Here is a 16,234-nt window from a genome sequence, read left to right as displayed (position 1 = left end):
TTCTGTGACCTTTCTGGACCTCAGTTTCTATACTAGGAAGTTGAAAAGGTTGGACTAAGGTCTCTTTGACAGAGTGTGGTTCTGTGACAGGCTCCCTTAAAAAAAATTGGCTTCTGGTTCATTTTACATCCAGAGAATCAATCAGCTATTTAGAAATCATAAAAAAGTTTCCTAACTTTGAAAATGACCACTGTCAAGGTAAATGTTGAACAAAAAGTGTCAGAGTCCATTTTTAAAATTATACATTGTACATTTCATTATCAAAAGGAATTCTCTTTGGTAACAAAATATTCTAAGCCATTAGTCCCTCCGTTTTATTACTGTCATTTCTTCCTTTAAGTCAGCATTTTACATTTAAAAGTAAGTGAAACGGTTATGCTAGGGAGAGATTATTCATTTTACAAGAGGTACTTTGCTTTGCAGAAGGATTCAGTGAAAGGACTGGAGAGATGTCTCAGTGGGGGAAGGGTCGGTGTGGTTTCTTCATTGTCTTCCTCATGGTTTCAAGATTAGTTTATGTTCATAATTCAAGCCCCATGTAACTGTTTAGAAACAAATCTCTTCCATAAGCTCAGGTAACCCATATTGAGTCACATACTCAATGTATAGTTAGAAATTGGACACGATTTTTCTTACCAGGCAAAGATTTCCTACAGAACATATTTGACCTGAGATGCCCTCCCCAATCCAGCCTCTGAAGAGTAAACTAAGGCATAGCTCTGGGTTTTGAAAAATCTAAATAACTTCTGTTTCCTCATCTTTATTTCCTTTTAAAAATGGTAGGAATGCATTTTTCTAACTTTTGATGAAAACAGGCCTTTTATTTAAAGGTCACCTATGGGGAGCTTCAGTGTGTTCAGTTTTTCTGAATGCCTATTATAATTATTCATAATATAGAAGGTTTTTCCCATAATTATACTGTGAGCTGTCACTTGTTCACTGTAATCCTTTGAGTACGAGCATTTTCTTTCATTGAAAATGATACATAAATATGTTTGGCTTTGTAGTTTTTAATGCACCCCTTCATTAATAATGTTTTATTTCAAATATTAACTGAGTCTTTAAAATTTATAGCGGTTATTGTTAGATAGTTCAGGTACTTTAGAGTGTCAAACTATTAGATAAAATAAATTCTACATCTGAGTTTTGTTCATGGTCCTTTGTGACTAAATTGGCAGGCTTATGCTCCTTATAGACAAGATGTTTAAGTCTCCTACATGAACCAAAATTACTACAAAAGCTAAGAAATGGTCCTTAAATACTGGACTAATTTATTGCTAAGCTAAGGTGACTAATTTACAAGGATTTTAGACCGGAGCAGCATGTATGTATTTTATTCAAGGGGACACTTGTTACATAACAAGGGAAAAATAATCCATTAGCTGAGGTAGATGGTGAAGGCAAGTTTTTATATTCAACTATGTTAAAAGATTACTAATGTTTATCTAAGTGAATTTGTAATCAGTTATCCCTTTTAATTTAGGTTCCTGTTTTTCTTTTTCTAGAAAACTTGTCAAGAGGTGAGGGTGTTCTAAGGACTGGGTGATGATTGACCAAAACAGCCTAAGATACACTTCTTATTGGCCCAGTTCAGGAGGAAAGGGTTTTTAAGTCACTAAGTTGTCTATTGGTCATACTCGGGATTACAGGCTAATCCATTACCTTCCCTCCAGTATATTCTTCTAAAGAGAAGTTGCATGTGTGTTTCTTCTTTTATTGACAATATATTCATGGTTGCAGTTGTTACAATTTCCCACTAAGGAAAAAATCCAGATTGCAGCAATACTTTCAAAAATTGCAATTTAGCCAGATTATAAGGGGGTCATGTTAACCAGTTAGACACATAAAGAACTCCAGAATTTCTGCTCAAACTGCTAGGCAAAGAGATGCAGCCAGCCACATGACTGAGAATTTGAATGGAGGATCTAAAGAATATGTAATCTTTTTGTTTTGTTTTGTTTTGTTTTGGGTTTTTTTTTTTTGGTACTGCTGAGTTTGGGGGTAAGCACTGAGTAGGAGCCATACAGATCCGTATCAGCTTCTGCAATTAAAATCCTACACAAAGAATTATCCCAGATTGCAGACTTGGAGTAAGTAGATCTGGGATTGCAGTATTGTCATCTTTTATGTTGAATTTTCTTTCACTAGGAGAAGTCTCTATTGTGATACACTGAGCTAGAGTGGGACAGAATTTGGTGTGGTGTGATAAATTTGAGATGGTAATGCATTGTGGGTTTGTAGGACTTTTAGGGAAAAGAAGCATCAAGTCTTTCCACCCAAAAGTAAGAGAGTTTGGGTCTGATCCATGGACTGTCCTGTGCAGTATTTGTTTCTGGCCACAGTATCCTAGGCTGCTTTCTGGATGCATATGTATGTCATCAGCAATACAAGCCTTGAAAGAGTTGGGAGTGTGCCAAACATCCCTGTTCCTCTCATTAAGAACTGAGACCTTTCATTTACTTCAGTAGTGCTGGTATAGTAAGCCTGGCAGCTCAGTCTTCTGTGAATGGCCAGTAACTGGCTGTGTTGTTAATTACAAAGCATATTTTGCCAAAGGATTTCATCCAAAAAACATGCCAAACAACTTTTAATTCTCTGACCTCCTGCTATATATTTCTTTGTTATTCAAGATGAACTGACTGGAAAGGAGTATGGTGAGCTATGCCCATATTGTTGAAGAAGCATGAGGCCCCGTGGTGGGAGTTAATGGGACCAGCACTGCCACTACTGGCTGAGATGATATAATACTCGAGGAAACTGATTAATATTCTGGGCCAAAATATTATCAGGTACAGAGTTAGCTTCAAAGGTCAGGTCTTTGGACATAATTGTAGGCCCCAGTGCTCAAAGGTTTCATGAAGCCCACTCAATGCTGGAGCACATTTAGAGGCAATTATATGCTTAGCCAGATGCCATTTTCCTCTTCCTCCTCCTCCTCCTCCTCCTCCTCCTCCTCCTCCTCCTCCTCCTCCTCCTCCTCCTCCTCCTCCTCCTCCTCCTCCTCCTCCTCCTCCTCCTCCTCCTCCTCCTCTTCTTCTTCTTCTTCTTCTTTCTTCTTTCTTCTTTCTTCTTTCTTCTTCTTCTTCTTCTTCTTCAAGTATGAACCTCTTCAGATTGTCTGCCCACTGATTAGGCTCACCAGTAAAAGCAGGGCCCGTTTCTAGTACTGCTAGCTAGTGTATTATAGGACTAACACTTGCCTTACAGATAGATGAGGCTTTATTAAGCTTTGACTATGCAGCTGTAGAGAACATAATATGGACTATGTATTATAATGGAGTGGGAGAGGGCACTTTTTTAATACTCTTATGTTGAGGGTCACTGCATTAGAGAATAATAATTTTAAGTGAAACCACGTTTCTAACAAGGGGACAGATAATGAGGATAAATGAAATCTGCAGACAGTCTCGGGGCTTCATTTCAGCCATTAGTTATAATCTGTTCTACCAAACCTTTTACCATGAAGCAAAATTGATTAATTTGCATGTATCTCTTCTCCCTGTACATACATACTCACTGACAGAATGAACAAATAAGAGAAAATGTGATGGGGGCTGAGGCCTGGTGGATTCGGGATACACAATCCCCAAACTGGATGATCAACTATGGAATCATCAAGATAATATATTTGGGGGTCCAACATTAATTTTGATGTGTTTAAATATGAAAGATTGTATAATATCATTAGTAAAAATTACTTGCTATGGGATGGCTCTAAATAAATGTGGCTTTCTTTTTAGCATGAAACAGAAATTTGTTGAGCTGGCCTTTTCATGGTTGCTTGGCACACCGACATAGCTCTTTAACTCCATATCCTCTTATCTATAAGTCCTACATTTAATATACTACAATTCTAGTTGATTTATAGCTCTGCTTAGCAAAAGTATAGTCCTGACTAGAACAATATTAGAGTAGCTGATGGATCTTGAAAGCATTTTTTTCTCAGATATTCTAATCATTTTGAAACTGACCTGCAGAATCATTTGAAGCTAGGTTTACAAGTCTCTAGGTTTTGCCTACTTGGCTATATTTTTGGGGAGTGGTACAATTGGTTAGGGATATATTACTATCTGATTGTCATTCTGTTCCTAGATACTTTCTCTTTTTCCATCCTAAATCTGTTACAAATATGGTTTTAGTCCAGATTTACTTCATGGAATCCTAATTCTCTATGTAACGGATCCCATATCTCGTTGATAACTTCAACAATAGCTGTTATGAAACAGCCCAGCAAAAGCAATTTAAGGGAAAATGTATTTTTTTGGCTTATAACCCACTGTAGTGTGGAAGGCAGTGTGGCAGGAGGATGAGGCTAGCACCTCACAGTGCATCAGTAGTTGAGAAACAGGCAGACAGAGAATACGAAGTGGGACCAAGCTATAAAATCTTACTCTCCCTGTCCCCTGCCACCACTACCTGAATTACTTCTTCCAGCAAGGTTCCACTTTCTAAAGGTCACCAGCTGGAGATCAAGTGTTCATGCACAGGAGCTTATCTTATAGGGACTTCACATATCCAAACCACAGCATCATTCATTTTGGTGAAGAAGACTTAGTTTGCAAAGACAGAGATTTCTGTAGGCTGATCAAAATGGGTTGCTTCCACTGTCCCGCATTGATTCTTCTGTGTGTTGACATCCATGGACCAAGCACAATGAAAAAGATACTGCTTAACAAGTACGAAAGAAGTCAGGCAGTTGGTGGCGCACGCCTTTAATCCCAGCACTAGGGAGCCAGAGGCAGGCAGATCTCTGAGTTCAGAGCCAGCCTGGTATACAGAGTTCAGGGACAGCCAAGGCTATACAGAGAAACCCTGTCTTGGGGAAAAAAAAAACAAATATCAAAGAGAGCATTATTCCCATTCGCTTGAGTCACAGTTTGTGCTTTCTAGCTTTGTGGAATAGCTTTCTGACCTATGAAAAATGGTGCTTCTCACAAAGTATTTACTTTAAAATGACTATATTTATAGGGACTTTTAGTTGTTGAAATTATAGGAACCCAGAAAAGTATGTGGCTCTTTCTAACCAAATTTGCTGTCTGGGCCTTCTCATAATATAAAAGTAAATAAACAATCCTGTTGGTGAGTAATTTTTATGTTGTTCAATGTGTCCTTCAATTTTGATCTCAGATAAACAGGTTTTTCAAGAACAATTTATATACCATACAACTAGTCTTAGCTTCTTTTAATTATTAGATTACTAGGATTTAAAATACCAGAGAGTTTCGCTGAAGAGAGTGTGTTCCTGTAGAGAAAGGATTTATATGTCTGAACTCTCCCTCCATCTATTTTTCCTCAGTATGTAGGTGCAGAGCTTGTAGTTTGCCAGAGCTTGCATGGTTATCAGAGATTTTGTACCAGGAATTGTTCCTTTTCCAAAGCACACTTAGGTGAGCAGCCAGCCCCCCAATGCTGATATCATTTTCGTCCCCTCCTCTCTCCGAGACAGTTAAATAGCACTGGTCTTTGCCTGATACTCTCATCGTGCAGATAAGGGATGCGTCTCAGAGCTGTGACTAGACAGCTTAATAACACCAAAATTATTTTCAATTTTAACATGACATATTTTTGATAAATAGAGGTAATGATTCAAAATTCACTCTGTTGAATGATAGAGCATAAATTACCTGTGCTGTGTATTTTGGAGAAACAAATTATGAAGCATCTGATATTGTCAAAGAATAAACTTTCAGAGCCACTCACTGATCAGGAAGTTAGTATAGAGAAAGTATCACATTTGTCATTGCCTCAGTGCTGTGTCATACTTTGGGGTGACTAGTAGATAGATGCCTTTCCTGCTGGAAATATTTGCTAACTAAACAGTCCTATTTCCTTTCAGCTGTCCACAGTGCCATCCCACAGGGTCTGAGAGGCCTTACTTACTGTGATGGTTTTTAAAGCAACGTCCTAATTGCTTTTTTAGCAAGAAGAAATTCATGGGAATATTGATATCCAATAGATAGAATAGCCATGGGGACACACTTCAATAATAATAAAACAGCAATTGCTCAAAAGGTCTGACAGGCTCAAGGGGTATATGTATGAAGACAGGATGAAATCCATTTCCCAGGGACATTTCATTCCCTAAAAAAACAGAAAACATTTGCCAAAGGGCAGAAACTGCAAGCGAGATTTCTCACTGGCACCCTTCTCCTCTAAGACCTTGCCATGTATCACTCATGGGAAGCATATGACTCTGTCTTTGCTCATCTGCTCTAAAAAGAAGCCTCTATCTGGGAATAGTATGTACCGGCCTTTACATCCTCGCTCCAGGACGTGAGCAGCCTTACCCTCTCCTTGGGAAGTCTTGATCTGAGGCACCTGGAGACATGGGAGAATGAAATAGGATGGTCGTGCTTTAAAAAATTGCATTTTTATTATCAGTGTTTTTAAAGACGTTAAGAACCTTGAATAATTTCTCTTCAGTTTTGTTGCACTATTCTATGATGGGAAAGGACCACTTCCTTTAGATTATATGCTAATGAAAGGAAAACACATTGGTTTTGCTTCAAAACAAAACAAAAACCAAAACATTAGCAACAGATCTTCCTACGGCCAATAGATTTCTCTTTTTAGGTATCACTAAAAAGTTTATGTCACGTAAGAAAAATTTCATTTATTCCAATAAAAATTAGTTAATAAAAAAAAGTTTGTCACACTTTAAAACATTACAGTGTTTCCTGGGCTAGGATAATAGACTAGAAAAATGTCCTGTCTCAATGTAATTTGAATTCCTTATTGCTGTTAAATTGAAACATGTTAGAATGTACAGTCGGATTGTTTTCATTACGTTTTAGTGTTTTCTTTTAATCAAGGTCTCACTATATAGTTGAGGCTGTCCTGGAGCTCACTATGCATCACAGGTTGACCTCAAATACATGATCCTGCTGTCTTGCCTTGCATGTACACCAGCCAGTTCAGACTGGGTTTTTTTTTTTTTCAGACGTATCAGCTAGTGTTAAATTGCCTACATAGGAGTTAAGGTTTTAAAGGAACTCAAGCTTGAGGGCATCAGCACGGGAAGTTTGGGGATATAACCTGAAGTTGGAGTGTGAATACATGGAGTTTTGCTATCTCTTTGAAGTAGTTTTCTTCTTCCAGGTTGGGAAATTTGTCAAGATTCTTGCCATCAACTGTCCTACTCTATGCATATAGTTTGTTTCAGACTTCTAGACAAAATACCATAGGCTAGCATATGTTGGACACATACAAGTCAGCATTTTTCAGTCTCTATGGATATCATAGTAACCTTCCAATCCAAAACCAAAGTGTTGGAAAACAGAAAATACTACATACTTCTAAAAACTAAGGGGAAGGATTGACAACTTAGCTCAGTGGGGAGTAATTGTCTAGCAAGCACAAGTCCCTGGGTTTGGTCCTTAGCTCTGGGAAAAAAAATACTAAAAGCAAGGGTGGGTTGGGAAGAATTGTGTTGAAAGTGTAATTATTATAACCTTTTCTTTCTGTTTCTATGAAGAAGTCTGTACTAACAAAACTGCCAATTTCTTTCAGGTGGGTGTGCATGGCATTAGAATAGAATTCATCAATGAAAAAGGATCAAAACGCACCGCCACCTACCTACCGGAGGTTGCAAAGGAGCAAGGTCATTGTACTTTATTTCATATGATCTAGTGAATATTTTAACCTGAAATGCAGTAGCTGACCTTGCAGTTATGTCTGAAAGTTGATCTCCATCACATTATAATAACTGACTTTTTTATCACTGTCACTGCAATCAATGTCTGGTTCAAATTGGTGAATTAACACAAAATCTGCTTCTTGGCAGTGACATTTGACAGAATATACTCATAAATACATACTTTAAAAATAGTACAAATCTATAAAAATTGGGGTTTATTTTAAGCAACAGTTTGTTACTACTTTGGAGCACCATTTTCCTATGCACCAGTGTGCAGTAATTAGCATGGTGCCATGAAGAAGCCTTAGGCTTACAGACAGCCGTGTGGCTGGATGTTATTCGTTGTCAGTATGTAGCAATTCTTCTTCGATACTTCCTATTATTCATTGTGTTAATACTGAAACTAAGTTCCCATGAAAATTGGGAGCATTGTGAATACATGAAGTATCACTTTGTTTAGTCTATACTTAATGACCAGTAACTATTTTCTTATTTCACAGATATGCCACACATCTTTATGAACCAATATGGTGACACCAAACAACTGTGCTATAGTACTTTGACCTTCCTCGTCACTACTAAATTCTAGTCTCACATTAGTTCAAATGAATGCTTTTAAAAATTTCTGTAGAACTTATCTTTCTCAGAAAGCATTTAAAATGTGCCTTCCCTGTATATTCACATACAAATATGAAAGATAAAACAACAAATTTTAATGTGCTAATCCTCAAATGAGATATTAATCTTTAAGGCAGCTATGTGAAAATTTATTTGGATTACTTTAGAAAATGTCTTACTGCAGGATCATTGACTTCATAAGGATATTAGGATAGCATTCACATCAGAAACAATAAAATACCCTTGAGTATTTCATACAAATACAGGTTATTGAGCATAGAAGTTACCACTAAGCCCAGCAATTACCATGCAACAGTTATGGGAGCCCCAAATACACGTTAACACGGGTCATGTTTTATTTATTGAGGCTTTCCTTTCCTTTTGAAGGCATGACCATTAGAGAAGTGTATCTGCTACAGAGACATGACTGAATGGTTTTTTTAGACAAGTTAACACATGTGGTGATGAACTTGCGGTAAATCTTAGTTCTGCTATATGACTTTTTTTTAGGACCAAAGGAGTTGATGGCATTTGGTCACAGTGATAGCTGACCTCTACATAGTCATTTTGTATTTAAGCAAAGGTGCTTTGTGTTATGTGCTTGACTGATATTTTATCTCATTGCCTCTCCACAGGATGGGACCATATTCAGACCATAGACTCCTTACTAAGGAAAGGAGGCTACAAAGCTCCGATTACTAACGAATTCAGGAAAACCATAAAGCTGACAAGGTACTGTGGCATTTTGTAGCACAACTAACCAGTACACTTCCGACTGTATGCCTATAACTCTTTGATTTCTTTGGTCTCTTGAACTAGACTTGCTTCTCTTGTATAAATAGTGGAAACAAATGCAGGGCCCTACTGAGTGTGGATACAATGGAACTCTGCTTGACAGTAAATACTGCATGATATACGAGCCCATCCTTCCCATCTTTAGCTCCTTGTGATTATTCTGGCTTTGTACAACCAACCCCCTGAGACTTTAAACTACCTTATTGGAGAAAGTACCAGAATTAGCTATTCACTAGCTTTTGACATTGCCTAGGAGAGCCCCAGGATTCTGATAAGCAGTCCTAAAATTTAAATTTAACCTTAGAATTTTGGCAGTGATAGGAGTCTACTATGAAAGCGTATTGGAAAACACAATTGAGCTGAACTTGAATGCTAAGTAAATTTCATCATGGAATAATAGGGATACTTACTTAAGAAGGAAAGTATCGAACATTTTAGGAAAATGGGTTACTGCTTTCATTCATTTCAGTTCCAGAAAATACATTATGTGCCTGTGGTTTAAAAATGGGTTGTTCTCAGCTCTGCATAGTTACAAATGTGAAAATGTCCCCATTTCTTTCTCCCCAAGTTTATAGTTTGAGGAAAATAGAAGGGCATGACTAAAAATAATTACTACTACATGGCAGAATATTATGGATGTGTAGGATCATAATGCTGGAAGAGAAACTCCAGGAAGTCAGTGGGTAACAGAAGACTTCAAAGAGGAGGTGGATTTAGGGCTTTAAAATGGGTAGACTATTTGACAGGTAGAAAGCGAGGGAGGAAAGGGATTCCCTGAAGATGTGTTGTGAGTCAAATCACGTAGGCGGCAAAGAAAAGAGCCAGTTTTAAGGCATATGAAGCACTATGATTTTTCTGGTTTTTTAGTGCACATAGGAAATGTCAGTAAAGGAAAATGTGGCCCAGAAGGTAGATTGAGTCAGACCATACAAGGCTTGGGATTCCAAAATTAAAACTTTGGACCTGATTCTATAGACATTGACTAGCCATTATAGGGTTTTAAAAAATATACTTCAGGCCAGGTACAAGCTTTTAATCCCAGCATTCAGGAAGCAGAGGCAGGTGAATCTGTATGATTTTAAGGCCAGCTTGGTCTACATAGTGGGTTCCAGGACAGCCAGGACTTTGTAGAGAGACCCTGTCTAAAATGTTCATCTTGAGAAGTATATGCTTGGAACAGGTAAATTATGTAGGAAACATTGCTGTTACCTAAGAATCTGTGCAGCAGTCTAAGCACAGTAATATAGTGTGGGCCTTTAACTGGAGCTGTGGCAGCAGGGTAGGGAAGCTGGGACAGAGAGAAGCAGATTGTGGAAGAAATGGAGCACTTGACGATCACTTAGACATAAAGGAATGCAAGATGAAAAGGACCAGTGTCATCCCTCGAGAAAAACATGTAAGGACCACTAGAGAAGACTTAGGTTTATGTTTCAGTCCTGGACTTGCATTAAGTCTGTATAGAACTGTCTAGCATGCCACTGAAAATGCGGGTGTGTGAAGTTCATGATATAGCTTGCAGCCTGGAATAATGTGTGAGCAGTTCAAAGCTGAAGCTCTAAGGGTCTGGCGCACTGAGCAGGGCAGTGTGTAAAGTCTAAACAGCTAATGTCAGAACCTAGGAAAATTCTATATAGTAGTAGGAGCAGCTGTGAAAGACGTAAGAAGCCATCTGAGAATCAGGAGAAGAACCAGGGACAGGAGATGTATAACTCATGAGACTACAGAGCAAGTGGCAGTTAGAACCATCGTGGAAAGGTACAACAGAATCCAAAGAAGCCTTTGACAGCCATGAAAAAACAGTGACAGAACCAAGGGATGCTGGGCAATGGATAGAATAAGGAGGGGACTGAAGGGAGAAGCCATGCTTCCTCTTGAAAAGTAAGGCAATAGAAAGATAACTAGATACAGGTGGAGGAGAGGGTTCCAGTGCAAGATGTTGTAACATGGTGGCAAAACCCAAGATATGCGGACAAAGACAGGAATGGTAAGGGAGGAAGAGATGGAAGGTCTCTGAAGAAAAATGTTCCAATGAATGAGATGTATATATGATGGAGATAGATACATGATGGAAAAGATTGGCTTTCCCTTGTTCCTTTTGACTCCAAATTGGGTGAAAGGGGCAATGTTATTCCTGGAGCACTCTAGACAAGTAGTAGAGCAGAAAAAGCAATGGACTCAGAGTTTGGATTCGTGTGCTCTGCTCTCAGCTTTGCCGCTTACCAGCTTTGTGACCTTAGGCAAGTAACTGCTTCTCTCAGGGCTTCTTGTTTCCTACACTCGGGGCCCTCCTCGCTCTGATAATAGCATATCAGCTGTTTCTTTCTTTCTTTTTTTGTTTTTTCGAGACAGGGTGTCTCTGTATTGTTTTGGAGACTGTCCTGGAACCCACTCTGTAGACCAGGCTGGCCTCGAACTCACAGAGATCCTCCTGCCTCTGCCTCCCGAGTGCTGGGATTTAAAGCATGTGCCACCAACGCCCGACCTTAGTTGTTTCTTGATACTAACTTTTCTCTTCCCTCACTCTTTTAGGTACCGTAGTGAAAAGATGACCTTGAGTTATGCTGAATACCTTGCTCATCGCCAGCATCATCACTTCCAAAATGGCATCGGGCATCCCCTGCCACCATACAACCATTATTCCTGACACTGAGCCGCACAACCAGTCATTGCGCCTCTCGGCAGACCTCTTCCCAGGAGACCCAACACCTTCTTGGTCTAGCTATCTCTTTTACTGTACCATTTTATGATGATAGTTTCCGTTGCCATGGTGAAGCTTTGACATTGTCAGTTAAGACCATCATGGTAACGGGTAGGAATAATGGCATTTGTTAAGAAGATGTTGTTATTATTTTAGATCCCTGATTTTTTTGCAGCACATACAGCTTTCCTTGGAGTTTTCTTTCCTTACAATATTAGGTATATTTTTGCTTTTTACTGTCTCTGTCAGGTTTCTGTCTTTTTATCCTTTTTCTCTTTCTTGCTTCCTCCTTCCTTCTTTTGACTGTGGATGGAAGAAAGTATGCAGTTTTTGAGGATTTATTAGGTTTGTCGTTAGTATTTCTCAGTAAGATAGTCATTTTTTGATAGCTGAGTTGGGGATTAATTCATAACAAATTCGGGTATTTGTATATTACTCGTGAATTTGCCTAAAGTTCTCTTTGCTATGACAGCTTTGTATTTGAGTCAACTACATGTTTTTTCCCATAGTTAAAATAAGTGAGCTTTAGTTTAAGTAACCATTCAAAGGTCCATGATAGGGCTTGTGACAGAGAACAAGAAACCGTTGACGCCTTCTGTACTGGTTATGGTAGAAGAGACAGCCTCATCAAGCTATAGAACCAATTTCCAAACTAAAACACTGTTTTAGAAATGTATAAGCTGCCTTTCTGATGGGCTGCAGAAATCATTTTGAAAGGCAGCATATTAGGAAGAGATCAGATGCAGAACTTAGTGCCTTTGAGAAGACTATAATTAAGTCAAATTAAGAGGGGGTTTTAAAAAGGCAATTTAGAGAAATATTCTTGTAAAATTTTATTGTTTCTATATAAGAAACAACAGATTACACAAATTCCTTACTCCAAAGTATTTTTTTAGCTGAAAAAAATTATTTTGAGCAAATAACCAAAAAGACATTTGTCTATTTTGTATTAATTTAAATTTGTTAGCTTTAGCTTTCAATGAGTCATAATTGGTCAGAGACAACTTTAGCTACTATCTAAGACATGATACAGATAATCTAGTGAAAAGTTCTTTCATACTATGATTTCAAATTTGTCTATCATGGAAACAGTGCTGTTTCCAAGATCCTGTAAAGAGTTTGAATCTCTTTCTGCACTACATACTTTTGTAGAAACACATTTCTGTGTTGACAGGTATTATGTTGGACCTGTGAAGATGGCATTCAGATATATTACTTAGAGCCCAGCTCATTTGCAGGGCTTTTCTTCCCATGGCACAATCTAAGAGAACTTATTGATGTCAATGGGAAGCTCTTATCTTTATCCCCAAGAAAATCCACAGATGATTCTGGCAAAAGATGACCTTTGTTTTATGGTAGTACGTACGTACGTCATACATACATACATACGTACATACATGTATGTGTGTTATGTGTGCACATATAGATACATATATTTGGGAAATATATAATTTTTTCAAGCAGGAGAATATAATAAGTGGTGAGTGAAATTATGCTGCAGAATGTATATTCTAAAACTATAACATGCCGCTGACTATTGAAATGGTCAAGCTTATACATTTAATTGCTGTGATAAATGACAGACTGGTAGTTCAGAAAATCTTTTTCTAGTTTGTAAGACAATTGGCTGCATTCATTCTGCTTGCGACCAGAGCAAAGTACACAGCTTTAGTTTTTGATGAGAGTTCTTCAAAGTTTGGTATTCCTTCATCCACAGCATCCATTGTTAAAGTAAACATTTTCAGTTATGATGCCTTAACTAAGAAGCCACTTGCTAGCCTGAAAGGCAGTCTCGATAGCTAGTTCCACCGAATGCAGAGATTTGTCAGAAATGTATGCTTCCAGGCTTTAGAACAGGCTTTCAAGTCCTGTTGTTCGTGCTTGGAAGCATGTTGGGATAGATTAGTCTTTCAGTATAAAAGCAAACGGCTACCTGACATTTTCTTGCCCTTATAGGGAAAGTGAGCACAAGCTGAATGGTATTGTCTGCTGCAAAAAAAAAAGAAAGAAAAGAAAAGTAAATGAAACATATAAATTGAAGAGAGACAGAATAGACCAATATTGTTGTGAAATCCATCTTATCCATCATCTCATCATTTCAATAGCTCCTCATCCTGGGTGAGCTTATGGCTAGTTTTTTTTTTCTGTTGTTATTGTTTTTAAAGAAAAGATCTATCACATGCATATATGCATGTATGTGTACATATACTTACACATGCATACATGCATATGTGTGTGTTTATGTATTTAACGGTGCTAATCAATCTTGAGCAGGTCACGTGACTGGTCATGCGGACTCTAAGAATCATATCAGATTTTTTAAAATCCTTGATATATGCAGATGTTCTACAGATTTTCTTACCAGTGTAATAATGTTATACTGAAGAATAACCATCCTGCAGGCTTCAAAGGACGAGGTCAGCAATATTTCCCACCATGGCTTGGGGGAAAAGGATAGTTTTGTCTCCTTTTGTATTCAAGTTGATGCACAGTACATTTTTGTGTCTAAGTAGCTGTTGACTAAAAGACTTTGTAGTGTAAAGGGTGTTATACAAGCTATACTGGTGTGCTTCAAACAAACAAATGCTAGGCCCTTTCACTTTTGTTGTATATTACAAAGCTGTTAAATACGTGGTTTGAAATAACTTTGAACATGTGAAAATATGTAGCATGTGTCTTTAACTCAGACAAAGATTCTGATTGCACAAGTTGTGTTCTAGCCAGTTGTGGTTTATTTGTTCAGAAACACAAATGTGAATTGCACTCTTTATCACCAGAATATTTTATAAGTTCCGTGATCTTTAAACAGCTCAGAAGTAATACTTGAACTTCATTTGAGTAGCACAAAGTTTACAGAGCCCCTTTTAAATGTTAATTAGTTCCAATTAAGTTTTCTGTTTTGGTTTTTGTTTTTGTTTTTTGTTTTTGTTTTTCAAATGCAACTGGGTATTTTCTTGGAAAACAGTGTGTATTTTATTTTGGTATGTAGCAAAAGGCTTCCACTTCTGGAAGGTTTTATTGTTCTTAAACAAGGTCAGCCAGGTACCAGATTTTAAAAGAACAATTGCCCCTCCCCCCCCTCAAGTGGCCTTCTGATTGCACGAATGTGCTACTACCCGCTTCAGTCGCCCCCCCCCCCAGGAGGTCAGTGAAAGTGGAGGAGGAAGTGCAAGGCTTGCTCTCGCCTCCACCCCCACCCCTCACCTAGGATGTCCAGTCCAATGCACATGGTTACATTGCACACACATAGCACACCGGAAGTTTGTATACTGGCCTCTTTCCCTGTCTTCAAATGTACAAGAATTCGAAACTGTCATCTGGAATAGGTTCCATCTCTTATGTGTGTTAGATCAAACCAAAGAAGCCCCCAGCCATGCCCAAATGCTGCTCCAAAAGCCTGCCTTCCAGTCCTTACAAAAACCTTGCAGGATTAAATGTGTTAACTTTTTTATTTTTGTACAGTTTCTAAGTGATTTTTTGCTAGTGATGTTAAACTGAATTAAGTTTATTTGAGGAGTGTGAGCACCTCCTCCATTCAAATAAACTGGTGACTTTCCTTTTATTTTTTACAAGTGGAAACCCATTGTGTGCCTCTCGATTTCAGGGTTTCTGAATTCATTATTCTTAAGACCAGCATTGATCCTTTATATACAAAGATAAGTTTTCCTTGTTTTTTATTACTGTTTCAGAAGAAAATTAACCTTTTATTTTGCTCCAGACCCAGTAACTGCGCTGGTACATAGACGCACTGAGAAAAACAAAGCAAGCAAGCAAACAAACAATACTTTTGTAACCACCTCTGACTGCTTTTGTATATCAAAGTTGATTACTTTTCAGATATTTGGATCTAGTTTCTAAGTTATTTTAGTGTTTTATATGTTCCCCAAAATTACTTTGAATCGGTCACCAGCATAAAGAGTTTTTGGTGATGCAATGGTGAGACTTGTAATGAGCAAAAAGCTACCCGGAGTAGCTCTTGCTTCCCTTCTTAGTAACCTGGGGTTTCGATTACAGTGAGACGTCACGGATTACGAGAAACCCCTTCATTATAACTAGGTCCTCCCTCCTTCCAGATTGAATTGCTTACTAGTTTGAAGAAGCTATTGGAAGTGGGCATTTTATATGACCTGTATGGCTTTAAAATATTAAAAATGAACAAAAAAAGAAAAATATAAAAAGTTTTATGTGGGTCTGTATGGTATGGCTGTGGAAAGATATTATAGTAGTTTTGACACTATTGTTATTACCTTTAAAATCATTTACCCAATAAAATGTTAAAACTGAATCTTTGTTTTGGATTTCTTTACTTATTTAACCTGCCTCATGCTGGGGTGTTAGGGTCGTTGGTACTTCTGTGTTTAAAAGACAGGGTCTCCTGTGCCTCCAGCTGGTCTCAAAGGCACTTTGTAGTCAAGGGTAGTGGGGCATTCACGAGATGTGGAGGTCATTGGTGAATTAGAGAAGACACCTGATTAAGTGCAAACCGT

The 16,234-nt window shown here is 38.1% G+C and overlaps 1 protein-coding gene across 1 annotated transcript in view; it reads left to right on the top strand.

Moving 5' to 3' along the window:
• The window catches only part of Ammecr1 (AMMECR nuclear protein 1), a 107,201-nt gene extending 91,169 nt beyond the window's left edge, over nt 1–16,032 (top strand). Inside the window, exons 4-6 of the mRNA XM_021234320.2 lie at nt 7,510–7,600; nt 8,890–8,986; nt 11,579–16,032. Of these exons, the coding sequence (XP_021089979.2) occupies nt 7,510–7,600; nt 8,890–8,986; nt 11,579–11,693 (303 nt within the window). The 3' untranslated portion in view covers nt 11,694–16,032. The remainder of the gene's footprint in view (nt 1–7,509; nt 7,601–8,889; nt 8,987–11,578) is intronic.
• Nucleotides 16,033–16,234: the final 202 nt, after the last annotated feature.

This window comes from Mesocricetus auratus, unplaced genomic scaffold (assembly GCF_017639785.1).
Source record: "Mesocricetus auratus isolate SY011 unplaced genomic scaffold, BCM_Maur_2.0 Super-Scaffold_100003, whole genome shotgun sequence".
Classification (NCBI taxonomy): Eukaryota; Metazoa; Chordata; class Mammalia; order Rodentia; family Cricetidae; genus Mesocricetus; species Mesocricetus auratus.
This window is presented reverse-complemented; position numbering and strand designations above follow the sequence as displayed.